Source organism: Perca fluviatilis, chromosome 16, assembly GCF_010015445.1.
Source record: "Perca fluviatilis chromosome 16, GENO_Pfluv_1.0, whole genome shotgun sequence".
NCBI lineage: Eukaryota > Metazoa > Chordata > Actinopteri > Perciformes > Percidae > Perca > Perca fluviatilis.
The window spans coordinates 10,322,678-10,344,577 of NC_053127.1; the positions used below are offsets into that span (position 1 = coordinate 10,322,678).

Here is a 21,900-nt window from a genome sequence, read left to right on the forward strand (position 1 = left end):
AATGCGACATTTTTAATAAATGTAAATAAAGCAGCTAATATCAACATGGACAAAATCATGAATGTACTAATTTGCTTTTTTGATGATGACCTGGCCAAAGTAGTAAAGTTTAGTTTTCACAATGATTCATTGTAGGATTATGATATTATTGCAATATGTAAATCCACATTGGCTCTTAATTTAACATATGGTTGGAAGAAGTAAAAATGTATCCAAAATGTTTTAGTTTTTAAAAATTATGACTTTTATTATTGTGTAATGTCAGAAGGACTTTAACTGTTTTGCCGGTCAAATTAACTTTAATGAGTGCGTATTGAAATATTACACTGTTGGTTGGCAAAAAATGCATCTCCAAATGCATCAGATTGATGCTTTAAAATATGGAATATGTAAAATTTTCTTCCGGGGGAGCATGCCCCCCGGACCCCCCTAGAGGGGTAATATCCTTTTCACCTTTTTCAACCCTGACCCATTTTCATGCCTGATAGAGGCAGTGATGTCACCATTTACTGTACGGGACTCTCACACCTCCACAAAACACACCGCGATATGGGGTTGCGTTTCTCCAAACGTTTTTTTCTGCTATTTACTCACAAGTACAAAAATAAATAGACTTTTACACACCTAAACTCGCCTACATAAGCTCTTCTAACACTAGGACTCTTCCTAACAACCTAGACTCTTCTAACCTAGACTCTTCTAACCTAGACTCTTCTAACCTAGACTCTTCATAACCTAGACTCTTCTAACATAGACTCTTCTAACCTAGACTCTTCTAACCTAGACTCTTCTAACATAGACTCTTCTAACCTAGACTCTTCTAACATAGACTCTTCTATCCTGGACTCTTCTAACATAGACTCTTCTAACCTAGACTCTTCTAACATAGACTTTTCTAACCTAGACTCTTCTAACCTAGACTCTTCTAACATAGACTCTTCTAACCTAGACTCTTCTAACCTAGACTCTTCTAACATAGACTCTTCTAACCTATACTCTTCTAACCTAGACTCTTCTAACCTAGACTCTTCTAACATAGACTCTTCTAACCTAGACTCTTCTAACATAGATTCTTCTAACCTGGACTCTTCTAACATAGACTCTTCTAACCTAGACTCTTCTAACATAGACTCTTCTAACCTAGACTCTTCTAACCTAGACTCTTCTAACCTAGACGCTTCTAACATAGACTCTTCTAATCTAGACTCTTCTAACCTAGACTCTTCTAACATAGACTCTTCTAACCTAGACTCTTCTAACCTAGACTCTTCTAACATAGACTCTTCTAACCTGGACTCTTCTAACATAGACTCTTCTAACCTAGACTCTTCTAACATAGACTCTTCTAACCTAGACTCTTCTAACATAGACTCTTCTAACCTAGACTCTTCTAACATAGACTCTTCTAACCTAGACTCTTCTAACCTAGACTCTTCTAACATAGACTCTTCTAACCTATACTCTTCTAACCTATACTCTTCTAAGCATAAAAAAGGGCTCTCACTAACTTTCAAAGGTTGTAAAATTATTTCCATTTGGCAGTATGTGTCGTTCTTCAAGTCGTTTGTCATCACCAAAATACTTTTCTGTGTGTGTGTGTGTGTGTGTGTGTGTGTGTGTGTGTGTGTGTGTGTGTGTGTGTGTGTGTAATCCTGCTTTTACCCCTTGATAAGTGCCAGCTTGTTTTCCATTGGAACAATTTGATTAGAGATTTAGATTTGAATGAAAAATTGATTTGAATGTTAAATTGCTAGCTGTTTCTGATTGGCTACCATTAGTGTTTGTAATAATAATAATAATAATAATAGTACGTTTTATTTAAAACGCCTTTCATGACACCCAAGGTCACTTCACAAACAAAAAAGGATATTCAAATTATAGTCATCTTATGAAGGTGCTGAGGTTCACACCAGGGACATGCAGCAGGCCTTCTGATAATACCTAATTATAGTTTGAATGTTACATATCTAGTCGTTCTGATTGGCTGCTGTTATTTAATTTGAATGTCAAATGGTTGCATTTTTAAAAAAAAACTGTAAATATATATAATTTCTATTCACATGGCTTTTTTGATACTTGGGAAACTAATACATGTGTTGTTTGTCATTCAATGACTTGATTTTGATTATTTTTGATAACAATAGTAACAACAATAATAGGCCTATATTAGGGCGTAATCATTAATATTCGGGGCAGTTAGCCTACATAATATTTGTTGGGGGGCGTTAGGGACCTGGATAATGGATAGGGGGGCGCTGGCACAAAAAAGGTTGAGAACATGAACAACTGGTATAGATATAAAAAAAAAAAAAAAAAAAAAAAAAAAAAAGCAATTAAAACGTCATAGTATAGTATGTCAAAAAAGTGATAAAAAGTCATATTATAGTGTAGTATTTTAAAAAAAAATTCATAAAAAGTCATTGTACAGTATGACGGAATGAGTCATAAAAAAGTGATAGTATAACAAAAAGAAAATGATTAAAGTCATAGTATATAATTCATAGATTTCATTTATAAATTCATAGTAAAAAGACATAAAAAGTTATAGTATAGAATGTCATAAAAAGTCCAAAAAGTAATAGTATAGTATGTCATAAAAAGTCTAAAAAGTCATAGTAAAATCATAGTATAGTATGTCTTAAAAATGTCTTAAAGAATTCATAGTATCGAAAAATTCATGTCATTAATGATAGGCTTACTGGCCTATAGGTAAGGTAGTCACTAAGATGGCCATCCACAGATACAGTTAATCTCAAAGGATTCACTGTGACACATGTATGTTTAACATTAAAACATGATTTATAAAATCATGCCAACAATTTTTATTTTAATAGCTTAGTATTATGTATAAAGCCTTTAGGCCGCCCTACAAGTTATTGTAGGCCCAGTTTTATATGCAACTGAATTTTATACAATATATGTAGTAGGGGGTCCCTGCTCCATCTCTCTTTCAGTTAAGGGGTCCTTGGCTTAAAACATGTTGAAGACCCCTGATCTGGACTATATGAAAATAATATGCTGCTTTCACATTCCAGGGCTGTTTTTTTAAGCTCAACAAAATTGACTTTTTAGGGATATGTGGTTCTCAGAGGACAGCGACGCCACAAAAATATGATGATCTTATAGAATATGATGCATTGCTGTAGATTAAACTAAAAAAGTATATTAATTAGTTAAAATTAACACAACCTGGATACCTGGGTAGCTCAGTTGGTAAAGCACATGCCCATATACAGAGCTTTACTTCTTCGGCGGAGCGGCTGTGGGTTTGAATCCGAGCTGCGGCCCAATTTGCTGTATGTCATTCCCCCTTTCTCCCCTTTCATGTCTTCAGGTGTCCTATAAAAATAAATGCCCAAAAGATAATCCTTAAAAAAATAAGTAATGCAGCTGTAATATTAATCCAGAAACATCAGATATAATGAAAAACACTGACACATGAACATTTTACTGCACAATGAATACTTTTACCTTAAGCAGGCTACTTTTAAGTACAATTTGCTGATAATACTTACATGCTTACAACTTTTACTGAAGTGAAGGATTTGAATACTTCCTCAACCACTGGTATTAGAGTGTGTTCACCCTGTGGGTTGACATTAATCATGAAGGCAAAAGTGAAGGTAGAACATGAGTTAGGCTTTGTAATGATTATGGTTATCCAAGGCCACATGGTGATGCAATGCAGTGTTTAACATAATGTGAAGGTTAAATCAGAGTGCAGATTTTCAGTGTTGTCCTTTTTATTGATCACTTTCATTCCTTTCTTAAAACTTATACTGTAAATTCCCCTCTTCTTTCTTTTCATGTCCTTTTCACGTATTCTGAGGCATTAATATGTGACACCTTCATAGAGTAGAGGACAAAATGTATTAAGGCATCTTGTGAGAACAACTAGGTCTCTGAGTGCAAGATTCCTTGTTTTGTACATAATTACCACAATGCAATAACACAATTGGCCCCCAAAAAACTGCAGAGAAATACACATACAATTTGAATCGCATCACTCAATAAAAAGGTGTTGAATATCACACATTTTAAAACCTAAAAGCTACAATAGGCAACAATTGAGTGAAAAATAGTTAAATTAGCAACATGTGTCAATTAAACTACAAATTAAAACTGCAGTGGTGAATCTTAACAATAGTTAATAATAGTCAATGAACAATAGTTAGGTGACCATATGTACATAAAAAATCTGCCAAAGATAATATTTATAATTTACATATGTAGTGTTGCTGAGAAATAAACTGCCTTTTAGATTATAAAATAGATTATGAGGCTTCATCTCATGGCAATCTGCTTGTTTAATTTTTATATTTTTTTGTTTAAAAGTGGAACTTTGGGCCTGATGGGGGCACTAAAAGCCCTTTTTAACCCCATATGTTCTCGCACTCTCTGTGCACTGTGTACATGTGTATGCCTTATACCTGGTGTGATATAGGGTAATTAGATTAAACACAATTTTACAAATAATCATATAAGCAAAGGTCTTAAAGCTACGTTAACACACAGGGACCATCCTCAAGATCAGATAATAAAGTAGCACAGACTTCAAAGGAATAGTTCAGCATTTCGGGAAATTTCATTATTGTTTTTTATTTTTTTACACAAACTTAGACGAGAAAATCGATACCACACTCAGGTCTACAGCTTAGCTTAACAGTGGAAGAAGGGTGAAACAGCTAGCCTGGTTTTGTCTGCAGGTTAAAACAAAAATTCCCTCACCATCACCTCTAAAGCTCACTAATTAACATTTTATATCTTGTTTGTTTAATCTGTACAACATCCATCCATCCATCCTGTTTTCACAGGGAGATTATATGGTGGACTACTTTTTGGCTGGGAGTAGTGCCTTCCTGGAAGAATACGTGTATTTCCAAAAATGTCAAACTATTCCTTTCAGTCCTTATAATGTTACTTGATATTGGGTTTAAGTGGTGTATATTTCCAACCAAAGTGACATCAATCAAATTGTTACAAACCAATTGCAATTCAGAGGCTTTTGGTGGTCCCTGGAAAGTTAGTCACCTTGCATGGGTTGTAATCCAGCCTTGGTCAAGGGGTCACCAAAAACTTCAGCATTCATCCTCTCAGGACCATACATAATTAATACAAAGTTTCATGACAATCTTTTACTAGTTGACATATTTTGCTCGCAGGACACAAACACAAACATCAACCATGCTCCTCTGTTCCTGCTCCACGTCAAATAATGACAGTACAATGCAACTTGAAATTAGTTTTTACTTAAAAAAGATCAAAATAAAGATGTACAATTGAACCAAAATAAGACGCCATATTACACTTTAGCTCTAAAGACGGATGGCAGGACAAAAAAAAGGCATGACCTGAAATATTTCAGCTGGTTTCTCTGCTGCAAACGTCGCTGTCCGGCCACAAACGCGTGTACGGGAATGGACCGGATGAGAACTAGAAATAAACCAAAACTTTTAGAACCACAGCCATCGTCGGCTGGTGCTGCTGAAGATGTGGCTTTTTGTATCCTATTGCAGATTGTCCTTCCATTTTCCAAAAAAAAAAAGAGAAATGAGGACACTTTAGTCAGCGAGACTGGAGCAAATACATTTCTGTACAGTGTGTCCAGCCTCCCCGGAGGATCCACAGTGTTTCAATAAGGAAGGGCTCTATAATCATTGCTCAACATACAAACAGTGGCTTCATCAGTTCGGGTTCGACGTCTTACTGGAAATAGCATAGACATTTCATATAACATAGTGAGTGATAAATGGCATTTATTTTATTTTATTTTGCATCATGGTTTCGACTTGTCTCCACACAAATAATGGTCTAAAAGATCTACCCAGATAGTACTGGACTGTCGACATTTAAAACCAGGAGACAGACAGTTTCTTTTGAATTTCTCCGTACAAAAAATAGATCAAAGAATGAAAAAAATAGTTATATTCTGACTGCAGAAACTTGATTTATAAAGCTCTACTCATGAGCAACTCTCTGGGTCTACGTCTGCACAGTGAGGGGTGTGGTTTAAGGATTGGGGGTGGAGCTACTTAACATTCATTGTTGAATATATTAATGAATTTGTATGTAACAGGTATCAGAATATTTGGGCAGTTGATACCCCTTCACATTAAGAGTTTGAATGTTCCTATATAGTACAGTTAAGTATTCAACACAACAGATTTTAACGCTGCTTCCCACGTCTCCTCCTTCAAGTGGCATCATCTTTTTCATTATTGCGATGAATAAAATCTTTAAAGATGATTTACAAAAAAAGAACGGTCTGTCTGTCCACTACAGTATCTGCTATGTACATCTGTTTAAAAAGCAAGCATGTTACACAGTAGTCCCTATGTACAGCTAAAGTCTTCATTTTCTTTTTCATGGAATATACATATTTACTTATTTTCACAGTTTCCTATGTTTGCTCATTTATTCAATATCAATCAATTTCATTTCTGTTATTATGAATACAAATATTTTTCATCATATCTTGACGGCACTGGGCTACAACTCTCCCAGTGTCACTTGTTGATATCTAGTGTGATTGTTGTCTATTGAACGCTGCTCATGTCTGTGTAGCAAATATTGTTCAGTTTGAAAAACAATCTTGATTGTAGTTCAGTTTGTTTGCCAATTCACAGCAATCCCCCCAAAAAAAAAAGCACAGTTTTGAGTTTCAAGTTTACAGTTTTCTGGTCTTCGTCTTTATCATATACCATGATATTACTCAAGTTCCTCTTCCCCATCACTGGAGTGGTAAAGGTTGAATGGCTCCAGTGGATTCCCATGACCTTTGATTCAAACATACGCTTCTGTGTGGCCACACAGTAAAAAAAACAAAAAAACAAAATCGAGATTGTTCTGCCTCTGGTTGCCACAGATTTCTGAGAGAAATCATTAAGCCACAACAAGTCGTACCTCTAACAGTGGGATTTGTTGTTAGCGCCTCTGTCGGTCCCGTCTCGCCCACTGGAGGTGACCCGTTGGGTGTGTGAATCCTGTTTCTTCGTGGTAAGTTTCCGGTTGTTTTTGTGGACGGTGTGATTATTGTTTCTTTTTTTTTCTTGTTATTGAAATAAGGCACTTGAGAGGTTTTTGGTTTTCACGGGAGCTCGGAGGAGACCAGGGCGAGCCCGGAGCTCTGGCGGAGGGGAGGCCCGGTGTGGATGGCCTTGGGACAGTCGGGCGTCAGCACCCGTCCGTTCTCCCCGACGCTGCCTGTGATAGACAGACGGGCCTTGTTCCTCATGGCTTCTGTAAATGTTAGCTGAGGAGAGAAATAAAGAGATTTTGTGTAGGAGCAGGTAGAAAATAATAATAAAAAAAAACATTTGTACGGTTGCAGACTGGAGTTTTAGGATGTGTTCATGACAAATTTGTTTAGAGATGAGAGATTTTTTTTTTCTGAAAGAGACAGAGCTATCTTCCATATATAGTCCATGTTTTAATCCGGAGTCTTTATCAAGTCTAAAACATTCCAAACAGACATCATTTCAAAATGTGACAAATCACAAAAAAATTATTTCTATCAGGTATGTTAACATTTGTACTCATCAACGAAATTGCTGAGATTTGGGATCACTAAAAATAGACGTCAGATGGGGGAAGAAACACCCCTTTTGATTATTGCCAACATTTCGGATGCAGACACTTTTACTTCAGCCTCCAAATAAAGTGGTTAGTAGATCATCTTTCTAAACTGCTGGCTTGTTTACTTATCACCTGTCTGATCATTTGCCCGCTCGCCCTGTCTGTTTTAAGGGATGTTGCCACGTTCAGCAGAATAAATAATGTTATCACACTTGTAATTTGTTGTTTGGGGGGGTTAGCCACTGGGACCTATGCAGCTGTGTTCTGGGCTCTGCTGAAGCTCCGTGAAAAACACAAGCGATAAGAAGAAGAGGAACATTATCTGAAGCCCAGGGCTTACTAACCTAATGAAAAATTTGGCAGTATAATTTGAAATTAGTTAGCCTACTTCCAAATATATAACATATTTACATTTCGACCATAAGACATCACAGTTTAACTCAACTAGTGCCATTACTTCTGTCTCCAAGAAACTTAAGTAGAACTAAAACTCCAATCGGCTTCAACATTATCTGTAAAAACAGCCTCACAATACAGTGCAGTTAAATATATAAACAGTAGTCTAACAAAACACGTTTCGTAGCCATTCAGTACAGTATCAAGCCAGCCCCATACTACATGTAAATCCATTAGCGACAGAATTATTACACAGTGAGTGATAGTTGCAGGCAGTGGGACAGGGAAGCTGACTAAGCAACAGTCAAGCTAATGAAGACTTTGAGCTGAAGTGCTGATGGGGGACACATAACCACGTTGGACAGATATACACAGAGTGTGAAAAGATATCTGAAAGTCTAACGGTCAATGACCTGGGGGAAATATCTAGAGAAAACAGCTCCACATCAATAAAGTCAGCTCAGCTTGAGGGATACTCACTTACTTTAACTTTAGTCTTACAATGTACAGTGTTTAAATATGGCTTTATTATATAGAACTTTCTGTGTGCTCAGATCGGGTTTCTCATTAAATGTGTTCTGTGGCTGTACACTGATGGCCTATTGTAACTGACAGACTTGAGACAGTGATATCCCTCAGCTACAGTACTACTCAGGTTCAAGTGTGTGCATGTGTGTCTTTAGGCCCTCACAAGGCTACAAAGAACTTTGGATGGTTCGCTGTGAGAAAAACAAGTCACTGGAGCTTCAGACTACACACTAGATGGACGAATGCACTACAGTTGATGAAATGTCCTCACAAGTGTAGACGTGTGTGTACAAGTAAGACATTGGTCCTCATTTAACATGCCTTTCCCACTAATATGTTACGAGTCCAGAGGAAAAGCTGTATCACCACAGCTGCAGGTCTGAACAGTAACACTCAAATTCTGTCAAACTTAATGGCTGTGTGTCAACTAATACACAATTCTAAGACTGTTCCTATAATTTGTATGCCAATTAAACTACCTAATCTTAATTTGTGTAAACTTGCATTTGCATTCTCACATTTTATCCTCATTAACATAACATAGTTTCTAATCAAACATGTCCTCATACCTAAATGACAGAATAGGTTAAGTATCAAGACTCCCAAAACGACATATATGACCGTTATGCAAGCAGCTCATAACAACCCATAATTACGTTTCTTGTTGGGCGGCGACCTCTCAGTAGGTGACCACAACACGTGACCGTGGTGAAAATGTTAATCATGTGACCGTTCTATTTAACGTAACAGGCACAGTTTTAAATACGTACAGTAGTTAACCTTGCAACAGAACAAGTTAAGTTGAGGCAGCAAAAGTCATAAATTAGGTTTAAGAAAACTTCAGGGATTGGCTTAAAATGAGTCACGTGAAACTACTAAAATGAGGACAGTACAGGGGACGTGACATCACGGATATCATTGAGTCACGGACTAAGTGTCCTGTGTTGGTTTGACCCATCCACGACCCCAACCTCCCTCCTTATGCAGAATTTGGCACTCTTATACTTTGCCACCTCGCTTCCTCGTTTGGTTGGTTGCCTCCTAAACAAGAAATGTAATTATGGGGCGTTATGAGCTGCTTGCACAATCGACCTATACAGTCGTTTTCTGGGTGAGGACAGTCTGTTCTAATCAAATAGCCGATTTTGATAAGGGTGATCAATCATGCAATTTATCGTGTATTTTCAACATTATTGAAGTCCTATGAATACCAGACATGATTATTATCTTCAGGAGTTCAGAATGAGTAATAGATTTTTGATTTAGCCAGGAAAATGGGTCACACGGTATGCTTGCTTGATAAATGAGGGCCAATGTCTGCAGCCACACAAGCTGTGAAGCAGTAGAGGCGACGTCATGTCTGAAGATGACTCATCGCTTCCTGTCACAAAAACTCGGAACGCAGACCAGGACGTCACATTCACCACATAGTGAGCAGATAAGACAGAGAAGTGGGAAGCGTTTTTGCCACTGGCACGACAGTCACTCAGCATGGCAAAGCTAGCACGGAGATATGATAGGTGTCACTTACAGTCTCACTGTGCAGGGAGCTAGTGGGGGTGGGGGTGGGGGATGTGTGTGGGGGGGGGCGTAAAGGCTTAGGCAGACATTCTACGGAAACCCCAACTACATCTTATCAGCTTCCCCATCGCTGCTATTTAAAATCTCTCTAAACTCGGCTAAGTGGTGGATGGGGCTGGGCCTCGGAGTCTGGCTTTGGCTAGGCTCGGGGCTATGGTGGGGGCTGCCTGTCTGGCAGGGGTAGCAGTGGTGGTGGGGATGGTGGTAATGGGGGTGTTGGGACTGGGACTGGGCCTCCACCTTCATTCTCTTGGCCTCGTTGCGCGACTTGTAGCAGAATTCGATGAGGGCCACCAGCATGGCCAGGCCCAGGCCCCCGACGAGGATGTAGAAGACCCCCGCCACGTTGCTCAGACTGAGGGCCTGGGACGACTTGTCCTGTAGCCGGCGGCGAGAGGAAAAAAACACAAAAGTCAGCGCTAGTTTTAGCAGAAGTAGCAAAAAACGCACACAAACAGTCAACATTTTTTTTTATACACAAATAAGACAAAGTGGAAAAAATGACACGGCAACTTCACATTACACATTGCACACAAACACACACTCGCACAACAACACAACACTATTCTACTCTTTCAGTCTATTGTTGCACAGCTTTATGTGGCCATGCTAGCAAAAATAAACTCCTGCTATCATCCTGCGTCAAATATTTTAGAAAGCATTATAGAGAAATCAGTTAGCTCTCTGCATTACGATCAGTTCAACAGATCATTTTGGTTGTATATTTTTTTACAACTTTTTTTTTTTGCTTTTTTTTTTTTTTTTTCTTTTTTTTTTTTCCCCCACCCCCCCCCCCTTTTTTTCTTCAGAAACAACGTCCCACTCACTTTGGATCATCCACTGTGTGACAACAACTATGTTTTAAGTTTATTGCATGGCACACTGTGTGACAGAATCTCGTTCACGTCTGTGTCAGTCATTAATCTGAGGCATGTCAGATTGTGCAAAGATGACTGCCCAGTGAATCCTTGTGCTTAAATGTAAAAAGTAAATTAGATCAGAGGCACATCATCAACTCGCATTATACATCTACATTATGTTTTGAAAATGCAGCAAATTAATAAACAGGCTTTTACCATGGTGCTAACATGAGATGCCCTCTTTTTCAATTTGCCTTCATCTTTTGGTTTGTGTATGCCTGTTTTTTCCCTAAACTTCATTATAAAATGGCACTTCAAAAATGTGTTGGGAAGTGTATTCAGCATCATTTCATAATTTTTTTCTCAATTAATCGATTAGTTGTTTGGTCTATAAAATGTCAAAACATTTTGAAAAATGTTGATCAGTGTTTCCCAAAGCCCAAGATGACGTTATCAAATGTCTTGTTTTGTCCACAACTCATATATGTTATATAGATATTCATTTTACTGTCAGAGTAAAAAAACACTGGAAGAAACTGGAATCAGAGAATTCTTTTTCATAAAAATGATTCTAACCGATTAATCTATTATGAAAATAGTTGCAGATTAATTCATTAATTAAGTAATTAATGAATTAATAGTTGACAACTGGTTGGTTTATAGACATGGATCAGAGCAGTTCATTCAATTTCTGACACTTTTCTTTGGTTACCAAAGCTGGAAATCGTGGACGTGTCTCACGATGCAATCTAGGACCAATCTTTGATTGTTGACCAAAGATTGTACCAAGTTTCTCTCACGATTGTCAACACTCGCACAATGTAAAGGGGACTTAAACCACTTTCTACTGCAGAGAAAAAAAGGTGACAGCATGTTCTGTGCATTATCTAAAGCAACAAGGACATTGTTCCTGAAAAGAGATATTGCTGTTTTCTTTTAATATATTAAGTGCATTTTCAAATGATCTGCATGGCTTAAATATAACTACAGGTAAATGAAGAAATCGGTTTTTGCATTTTGGATGAACTAGCCCTTTAATTTCCCTACATATTTCAACAGGCTGCCTTGTCTGTCAGCTCTGACATTCACCTTTTAACCCCTTTTTATTCAGATATATGCAGCTGATCTCTCTGAGCTCTGACTCTTGCCCCTCCCTGCAATTTATCTCCCTCCGATAAATCGCCTATGTCCTTAAGGGGCATTCAACTTATTACCTTGACACAAAATACTGCCTATCATGCTTAGTCTCATTTGCAGGTGATAGCGTGTGTGTCCTGCACTTACGGGTCTGTTTAAGAGGACATGACTGATGTGGAATGTGCATGCGGCTTCATTATAAACGTGGCAGCTCTCTCCATGCTCCAGTGCATCAACATCTTGTGTGTGTGCTACTACAGCTGAGGCATACATTAGTACTGACATCAAGTGTGACATACAGTAACGTCTGAACATGCCCTGGGACCGTCTTAGGTGACAGCCAATGTGAGTGTGATCCTTCATCTGCACTTGCAGCACATAGCTTAGCTGCTGTAAAACTGTTAGCGCTGCACCATGCCTTGTTTCTGTCATGCTGTATCCCTCAGGCTACGCCTTAAGTCTCTGCCTGCATGTCTGTCACTCGCTCTTTCTCAGAATATTATGCGTGTATGCGTCATGTCAGCCAGCCTGCTGTGATAACAGAACAGTACTGCCAGCGTTATAAAGGTGTGCATAGAGACAAAAAGAGGAGGGGAGGCTCCCGGGCTGGTGGAGACTGACCTTACTTCCCGAGTCCTTGGGTCCACACTCCCCTTTATCGTACCACCATTTGTTTTTCAGTTTGTCTAAGACTCCTGCTTCACTCAGTTTCAATACGGCAAGGTTTACAGGCGTTCTTCATATCACGGGGGATGGGGAAGGGTTGGGTGGGGAAAATAACATAAATAACATCATAGGACATGTTATTTTATGTTATTCAATCAGAAGAAGCCCAACAAGAGCAGCTCAGTACTCTTCACAAAGCGACGAAGCCGGGAAGGGGCCCCACTTATGCTACATGTCTCATTGCTCATTGGTCGAGATAGTTGTTTGCAGGGCTGGGTTTATTGGGAGATATTAAGGGGAAGGGGCAGAGCTAACAGACATATATACGTGGGGCCCCGGCTGCATCGCTTTTCTGGAACAGGCACATACTGCCGGGACCTTTCTTACAAAGCGCAGAGGCTAGTACTGGCAACCCAAAAGTATTGTTTAAGACAATGTACTTCATGCTTAGTAGTACGCTTAAACACCCAATATGGGGCTACTGTCATATTCTGAGATACTTATTCAAAGCAATAGTTTTACTTTTCCAATCTATCATTACGTAAGCAGTACAGCAAATATTTTTGCTTTGACAGTACTCGCTCTCCTCTTGAGATCAAAAGTTTCCTATAGTCACTAGAAAGTAACTGTGGGGGTCGACCCGGCAGATGCTCCTGTTACCAACAAAACACATTACTCTTTTACCCACATCAAGGTCACATGGGCATAGCGACATAGCGGCTAACCTTCTCGCCACCGCCTCCGCTGCCACACTCTCCTTTGTCGTACCACCACTTGTTTTTCAATTTGTCCAACAGGCCTTGCTCATTGAGTTTTAACACTGCCAGGTTAACTGCACTTCTTGAAAACGATAAAACATATTTGGTGAGAGGGGGTGAGTATGCTGTCCAATTTGGGAGGGAAGGATGAGAGGGGGAGGGGAGGGGGGAGGGAGGAGTAGCAGTAAGAGAGGGACAAGGGTGGAAAAGTGCGTCATTGCTCTAAACGGTTACATCCCAGGACCCAAACACACACTGACCACAAATTTCTCCCCTTGAATGTACTGTCTTAAGTAAAATGAGGGGTGGGAAAAATAACAAGCTTCGGCTTCATCCCGCTCCTTTTCGGACAGATTGAACATATTATTTGTAACACTTTATAAATATATTTTTTTTCCTTTTGGTGGGTTGCTACATACTTATTGTGTTTTTATATTTCATTTTATTGTTATTTTTTGTTCGAAAATAAAATAAAGAATAAAAACAATAATGTTATGCAATATTAATGTTATATATTACACTTACACTAGTGTTAGCCTGAAATAGGGCCAATATGACTTTGACCTATCCATCACGTGCATATCTTTTACTGGGTTGTCGTATTAAAACTAATCTGCTGGCAACATTAAAAAACTCAGCAGAAGACTTAAAGTTTTAGCGTTAGCATTAGCTTACACAGATAGCTATAGCTGATGAGATCTGCTAGCGACTAACAAGATTAACAAGACAGGAAAGAAAAAGTTGAAATGTTATTGTCTGATAATGTAATATTTCAGTCCAAACTTAAATATCTCAACAAATATTAAATGGCCATTCATGGTCCCCAGAGGATGATTCCTAAAGACTTCCCCTGACATTAAATCTAGCACCAACAGCAGGTCTCAATATATACCTGATAGAGTGGCACAAAACTTGGTACAGACAGTCATGGTTTCCTTTTTCTTTAAAGATATCATCTGGTCAAGATTTTAATTTGTCCAATACTTTAATTTAAGACCAAAGTTTATAGTTTTAGGCCTCGAAAAAACTATCCAAATAAATCAACCACAGCAGGGAACATTAGCTAGAAACACATAGATATACTGAATGTAATCTGTGATGAGGGTTGTGTGTAAACATTGCTTTTTCCTTTAAGGGATGTAAAAGTTGGCAACTGCTGGTTATAGAAGCCAATAGCCTGAATTTATTTTGTGACAAGTATGAATGCTGATATGTTAATGTCACATAATGTTTTTCTACCCTAACAGGGATAAAAACATGGGCAACACAATACAACTGAGTAATTAATTTTTTCTTTTTTTTTGGCACAGAAATTGCCAGATTTAAAACATTAAATATTGGCGCAAAATGTTGGCAAATGGGGTCCTGAAATATCTGCACCAGCCAGCGCTTTGAGGACCAGACACCTGCAAATAATTTAGACCTGTTTTACACATGTATGTACGTCAGCCAATTCAAAGCTCACAGGATTCCTGAGCATTAAGCTGTTCTGGAAAATCATGATTAGCTTGCATAAAATGTCTATGAAAAGCCATTAAAATTAAGTGTGTGTTTTAATTTCATGGGTTCTTTTGAAGACTGCTTGTAGTGATGATGGTGATGAGAGTGAGAGAATTGCCTCAGTGTGCGTTTTGATCCTTTTAATTTATTTGCATCATTATGAAAAATAAAAACAGTCAGAAATGGAAATGGATCAGAAACACAAAGCGACACAGCAGATAGTTCAGCTTTAGCTAATGATGTTGTTTGGGGAGCCATGTAAAATAACAGCCTTGACCAACAATTTCTGCCTGCTCTCGATGTAGCTGGTGTGTTTCCGTGCTGGTATCCATACAAGTGACTGACAGAAGATGATAATCCCCCAAATAACAAGATGGTGGCTCGGAGGAGGGTGGACTACCGTCATCTGTCAGGGACACTTCCTGGTCAAAGCAGTGGCTGAAAACTGGCACCAGTCTGGCTGCAAAACAAACCAGTAGCTGCTCTGCGCTACTTCAGGCTTCATGTGAAGAGGAATTTACAGAAAACAAACAGGGTTTGATTTACTGGCTGTTAGGAGTTGGCTGCTTTGGAACAAATTACTTTGTTGGCACCTATTCACACAGAATACAAAACCTTATGTCTGGCTCTTGTTTTCAGTGCACTCTCTAATTACACATCATGCATGATAGCAATGCTCCACTATTATCTATTTATACAGTAGAGTTGCTCCGAGCCTTTATTAAAAAAGTGCCCTCACTGGTATTTTTACATTCTACCATGTTCTCGTACCTCTAAAGGAATAAATACAAATTGCAAGCAATCATGGAGCTGTTCTCCACTGGTTTGCAGACGTGTTCACACATGCACACACATCTGTGAAGTTTTTGCCTTTAGTAAATATATCCATTCCCTTCAGTGAGACCTTGCCAGTGGGCTTTGATCGATGAGTGTGCGAAATGAAAGCGCAACTCCCCACAGTAATGACAATGTATTCTCTCTGGCAGGTCTGTAAATTCCACTATGTGCAGGAGGCAGTCACAGAGTCTGGCAGAGTTTCCCAGGGCTGAGCATTCAAATGGCTCCCTAAACACTATTTGTTACTTAGTTGAAAAGAAAGAAGCAGTCAACTCTGAAGGAAAGCTGAAGTAGCATTAGCAAAATATCTCTCCTAATTACATCTGTATATAAAAAAAGCAGATTATCTAAAATGGCATTTTCTAAATTAGACATTTTCAGAAGTTTACTAGAGCGTCGAGCATGCCATGCCAACATCTTTGCCCAAACAGCAAGCACAAGCACACATATTTACCTGGTGTGGAGGGGCTGTGAAGAAAAACATATGAAATAACCACCCCTTCATGATCACGATGATCCCCACACGCATGCAACAAACACAAATGCCAAAAAGCCACTACTTCTGCCCTAAAACAAACACGTAAAAACGCCCTCACCCACCCACACCAAGCAAAGTAACTGAGACAAATAAAGATACAAAAGGCGGCACACCAGGGAAGGTGGAATACCATAACAACACGTAGAACATATTGTTACACTATTCCACCCACCTTAACTGTGAACCCTTGGGTGTAGCTACTCCGTAGCCTTTGGAGTCCAAGTTTCCTCCGACTTTCATTGTGTCGCATGGCTTGCGTTGTTCTGTGTACTCATTCATGGTGGACTCCAAGAGGAAGGCGTATTTCCCTTTGGACTTGCGGACGCGTGCCACGCCCTCAGCCGTCGTCTTGGTGAAGACTGTGGGCTCGGCCGACTTCATGTAACCCCACATCTTCTCGTAGACTGCGATTTTTGACCGCTGTGGGGTTTTGAGGGGGTTGGAGGTTCACAGGTAGATGTGGCGTGAGAGATGGAGGGAAGATGGAGAAAACATATTCGCGTACAACACCAGGTAGAGAAAACATGGAGTTTCAGTTCACAAGTTGGCATTACTTTATTCTTACTAAATACACGTCAAAGAACACCATGTGCACTTGTCTTACCATAGGTAGAAAAACAATATTCTACATGTTGGGTATTTTATGGGTCAGTTCACACGGTATACAAATGCATTTACCCACATATCCCAGTGGGATCTAGCCATGCACATCTGGTTTGATTTGACGAGGTTTTGAGAGATTTGTCTCTGAGATGTCTGCCTTCACTCCAGTACAATGGTGTGATATTAAAAGTCAACACTGACTTGAAGCACAAGACACATGTTCGCTAACTAATCTTTTCCAAACCTTAGAGACCAAAGTCTTAATGTTGCACATTGTAACTAGGACTTTATCACATGTTTATATTTGCATTGCATTATTTTATTTATATGACTAAATTATATTACTATATTACTACTATATTGTTATTATTGTGCTTTTATCAACATGATGATCAGCATCATCATCATATTATATGCTTTATCATAGTGTTTGCTTCAATTCCTAACACAGTATATATATATATATCCTCCGAAATGTATTTGACAAAACGAGTGAGGATGGAATAATTGTAATTTCTGGTGTGTAAAAGACGTGAATACTGCATGAGTTCCCCCTACCTGTCTGAGAGTAGACCATTAACCAGCTCCAACTCACCCTGAAGAACTCTTTGGTCGAGCCAGAGTCCAAAGTGCCGTAGGCGATGTCTGTCTGCTTGGCCAGATCCTCGGCGCTCTCAATGGGAGAAACCATCCTCTCCACAGTGAGGAAGGCAGCCAGGTTAGCAGTGTAGGACGAGATGATGATGAGAGTGAAGAACCACCACACCCCTCCAACGATTCGACCCGATAACGATCTTGAAGAGGAGGGAGGTGGAGGAAAGAGGAAGAATATTGCAGGGACAGTTTGGAAGGATTAGAAGGCAGAGGGGATAGAGGATGGACAAGATCAAAAAAAAGAGGAAAGGAAGGAACAAAAGTAGGGTATTGCCAAAAAGTAGAGCCAGGAAAATGATTATTGGAGTGGTAAAATAAGAGTAAGGAGGAGAGGAGAAAGAGGGATCGGTGGGGTAAGATAGAAAGACAGAAAACAGCCAGTCAGTGTTGGAAAATACAGTAAGAGAGACATATACAAGGAATGAAATATGACTGAAGCGGCGAGAGACAAGCCACCACTGTAGATCCCAAAAATGCTGCTGTGCCACCACAAGGTGGAGCTATGACAACACTCAAACCTTCCAGAGCTGTATTTACCCCTCATTAGTGCAGATTGTCTCACAAAAAAAAAAATCCTAACTGATTGTGTTTGTCATGCTATGATAAAGAAAAGACTACTCCTGCCCCTTCTTCCCCACCCTCCCCAGTTTGTACATCGGTGGGATGAAAAGAGCTGCAGGTCCTGCGGCCGGTGTGGCAGCGGCACTGTTCTTTTCTTGTTTGTTCGCTCGGGGGAGACAGATAGCCCGTTGCTCAGGAGCAGCAGAAGGTTGTGAGGAGAATCTTAAACTATAAATGCTGCATTGAGGAGAACAAACAAGATCTCCCCTTGGTGCAAATCAAAAAGCAGAGGATACAAAACCCTCAGGCCTCCTTGTCAGATGGAGAGAGATGGGGATATGAGAAGGGGAGGAGAGAGGCATCTGCAACAGTCAGTGTTTTCTTGGCTGGTCTTTCCACTGTGTCTTATTGCAATCTGGCCCTAGTCCATTGTTCCCAATATACACTGAGGGTTCTCAGTGCCTTGTAATCTCCATGCATGTGCACCGTTTACAAAAAGGGTGGTAGCATCCTTTTTCCCAATTGAATCCACATACAGTAAATAATATGACAGCCAAAAGAACCCGGATTACCAGCATTGCTAAAGAACCTTTTAAAAAACATTACGGGTACTTTATTTGAACAAATAAGAGGGTTCTGCCAATACAGTATCACAAAGAAGCATCACTCGAACCACAAAATTGGTGCGGAAACCTCTGTTTTTTTCGGTCTGTGCCGATGAAAGTGGCTGTAGCAGCTAAGCTGACATACAAAAAAAAAAAGAAACACCCACAAAAAAAAAAAAAAAAAAAAAAAAAAAAATAAAAAAAAAAAAAAAAAAAAAAAAAAAAAAAAAAAAAAAAAAAAAAAAAAAAAAAAAAAAAAAAAAAAAAAAAAAAAAAAAAAAAAAATAGCTAACAAAAAAAATAAACTGGATTTGAATACAAATGACTTTCCACTCTCTATTTTCCTTCTCCTTGAGACGACTGAGTATTTCTGTGGCTTTTGAGCACAGAGAATTAGAACTGTAAAATAATGAGTAAAGGAGGGGAGGGTGTGCATGATAAGATGCGTGGATGAGTTCTATCCTCTCTCTTCTCTCTGCTGCTTTATTTCCTTTTCCTACCTGCCAAAATCCCTTCTTTCTCTCTATCACACCGTCTCCATCTTTCTCTTTTTTTTGCTTTTTTCTATGCAAGCAGCAGTGGACTGTGGGAGTGTAATAATGGGACAAGAGGGAGTGTCTCTTTGCCATCCCTCCATCCCTCTGTGCTGTGGGTTTGCTGGCGGATACCACTGACTTTGATGTGTGTGTGTGTGTGTGTGTCTGTGTGTGTTTGTGTTTGTGTGTGTGTGTGTGTGTGTGTGAGATGACACACTGCTGTGTCTTGAAGGGCCTGCAGTAAACAGAGGGGATGGGGGAAGGAGGGGGAGAGAAGCTTAGCGCTGGGAGTTTGGGTTTTTTAGGCCACGTCAGTGTTTTCTCTTTTCACCTTGAATTAATGATGGTAATGCAAAATGGATTCTAAAATATATTGTAATATATGGAGCCGATCCAGCTGACACTGGGCGAGAGGTCGGGTACACCCCGGACAGGTCGCCAGTCAATCACAAGTGGACAAATACTTGTCCATCAACGAAAAACTTAAAAAATTGAGATTAAGGAGAAAAGAGATGTTCTCAGCTCTGAGGATTATGATGATGACTGTTGAATCATTTGCAATTCTAGCAATACATGTACTATCCAAGTGTTTTTCTGCAATACAAAAGCTCTGCAAAAAAAAAAAAAATCTTTCACTGCAGTTGGATGTTGTAAAAACATTTTGGGGAGAACTTGACTATAATGATGTATGAGTTCAGTTTTCCCACGAGTGGCGAAAACAAGAACACCAGACGGGGGAAGTATTAGAAGAAATAAAATGGAAACAAAACAGAAATTGGCTCCGGTGTTGGGGGAATGAGATTCTTCGCAGCAGTCCAGGAAGCCTCAGGGTATAAAGAATACTAAATGTAGAAAAAAGAAAGAATAATTTCAGCAATTTTACAGCAATTAGTCATCACATTTCCCCTACTGGTTAACTTGCATAATACATTAATTTGTATTTATTAAATATGATAGGGAAGATCCAATGAGGCTGGCATGGTCTACATGTTCGTTAGGTGGCTTTTCTGCACTCATCTGCAACAATTTATGTAATTCTCCACATAAATGAACAAAACAATGAACTGGAAAGTTATTATCATACATACGAAGGTGTTTCAGCTACACTAAAATCTCAGCTAAAAAATTTTATCTATTAATTTTCCTCACAAAGGAAGGACTTTTTCCTGATGAATTGTGTGGCCAAGGGAACTTATTTTCAAATGGTCTGAATCTTACAGTTTTCAAATATACCCAACATGACAGGGGAATTGTGTAAATGATAAATAAGACTGAAATCTGAAAATCTGAAATAATTCCATTTGATGCAACTGTGTTATAAAAATTATGGTTTGGGTTTAAATATTTCACACAGCATATGCGTCATATAGGTTCAAAGAACTGTTGGAACCAGTGCAAACAGAATATACTCATATATGTATGCGATACTATCATATCCAGTGGAACAATGTTTATATTTTCAATCTGAAGCCACTAAAATATATTTAAAGGGAAGATAATGCTGAGAAGGTGAAATGAAAATGTAAAGATAAAAAGGCAACATTAATGCAAAGTAAATCTCATTTTAGGATTAAATAGCACAATATGGTTCACGTTAGGCTTGTGCCGATTGGCGATCAGATCGTATGGACGACTGAAGGAATGATCGGCAATTGTTTTTACCTACACATACATTAAAGCAATTTGAACTACTATCAGAACTATAATTTTTAGAATCTGCACCCTACTGAACCACGATTGGATGATTTTAAAATATTAGAGATTGCCCAAGCCTAGTTCACGTTCAGTATCAGTGACCAGTGTGCGAGCCATCTATAGCAACTTGAGTATGTAATATTCCACACTTCCCTCTTTTATTTCCTTTGATGTGAAGTAGAAAAAGTGAAATAAAAAGCTGCTGTCAGAGATGATTTGGTGCAGTGTGTGTAGGTTTTCCACAGGATTTAAGGAATGATTGTTGGTCAGAGAAAGAAATTGGGGGCAGAGAAAGAAGCACAACAACATTAAGTGGAGGAGGAGATGAAGTGAAATACGTTAAGACAGACAGGATAGAGCTCTGACCTTGAGCAAAGCCTAAATAAATGAGGAGTTGCTAGTCCGCTCAGGGTGTTACCTGGGGCAAGTCCACACTATTTGACTTATTCATGGCAGACAAACTGTCACTCCACGTCCCGCTCTCTGTTTCGACTTCCAATTTCTGTCCACAGCCTCCCTCACCACTTCAGCTGCAGCCCTGATATAATATTTACAATCTGGGTATCACTGTAAATTCTCAAATAACAACCAACACAAACAAATAAAGGCATGGTTGTGAATAAAAGGTACAAACCAAAGGAATTACCTCTACTCAATAGCACACATGGTAATTTGCACCACACTTATAACACCAGTACAACGGCAGTCACATTATACTACAGCTTTTTTTTTTTTTTATAGAAATACTAACTTATTTCTTATATTTTTCCCAATTGCTTCTTCTGGCCATTTCGTTCCATCACTGCTAAGCTAAAAACAGCAAAACTCCACTTTTCCTGCATATTTTTCACATTAAAAGCCTAGCTAAAA

At 39.0% G+C, this 21,900-nt stretch overlaps 1 protein-coding gene across 2 annotated transcripts in view; it reads right to left on the reverse strand.

The window, feature by feature from the left end:
- Positions 1 to 5,231: 5,231 nt before the first annotated feature.
- LOC120543908 (glutamate receptor 4) overlaps positions 5,232 to 21,900 on the reverse strand; it is a 117,797-nt gene continuing 101,128 nt past the window's right edge. Inside the window, exons 12-16 of one of the 2 annotated variants that reach the window (XM_039777296.1) lie at positions 17,575 to 17,773; positions 16,549 to 16,796; positions 12,699 to 12,813; positions 10,321 to 10,458; positions 5,232 to 7,252 (exon numbers count right to left, since the gene is read on the reverse strand). In XM_039777296.1, coding sequence (XP_039633230.1) covers positions 7,088 to 7,252; positions 10,321 to 10,458; positions 12,699 to 12,813; positions 16,549 to 16,796; positions 17,575 to 17,773 — 865 coding nt within the window. In that variant the 3' untranslated portion in view covers positions 5,232 to 7,087. Of the gene's footprint in view, positions 7,253 to 10,320; positions 10,459 to 12,698; positions 12,814 to 13,468; positions 13,584 to 16,548; positions 16,797 to 17,574; positions 17,774 to 21,900 lie in introns of both variants that reach the window. The other variant, XM_039777294.1, reaches the window with a different exon arrangement.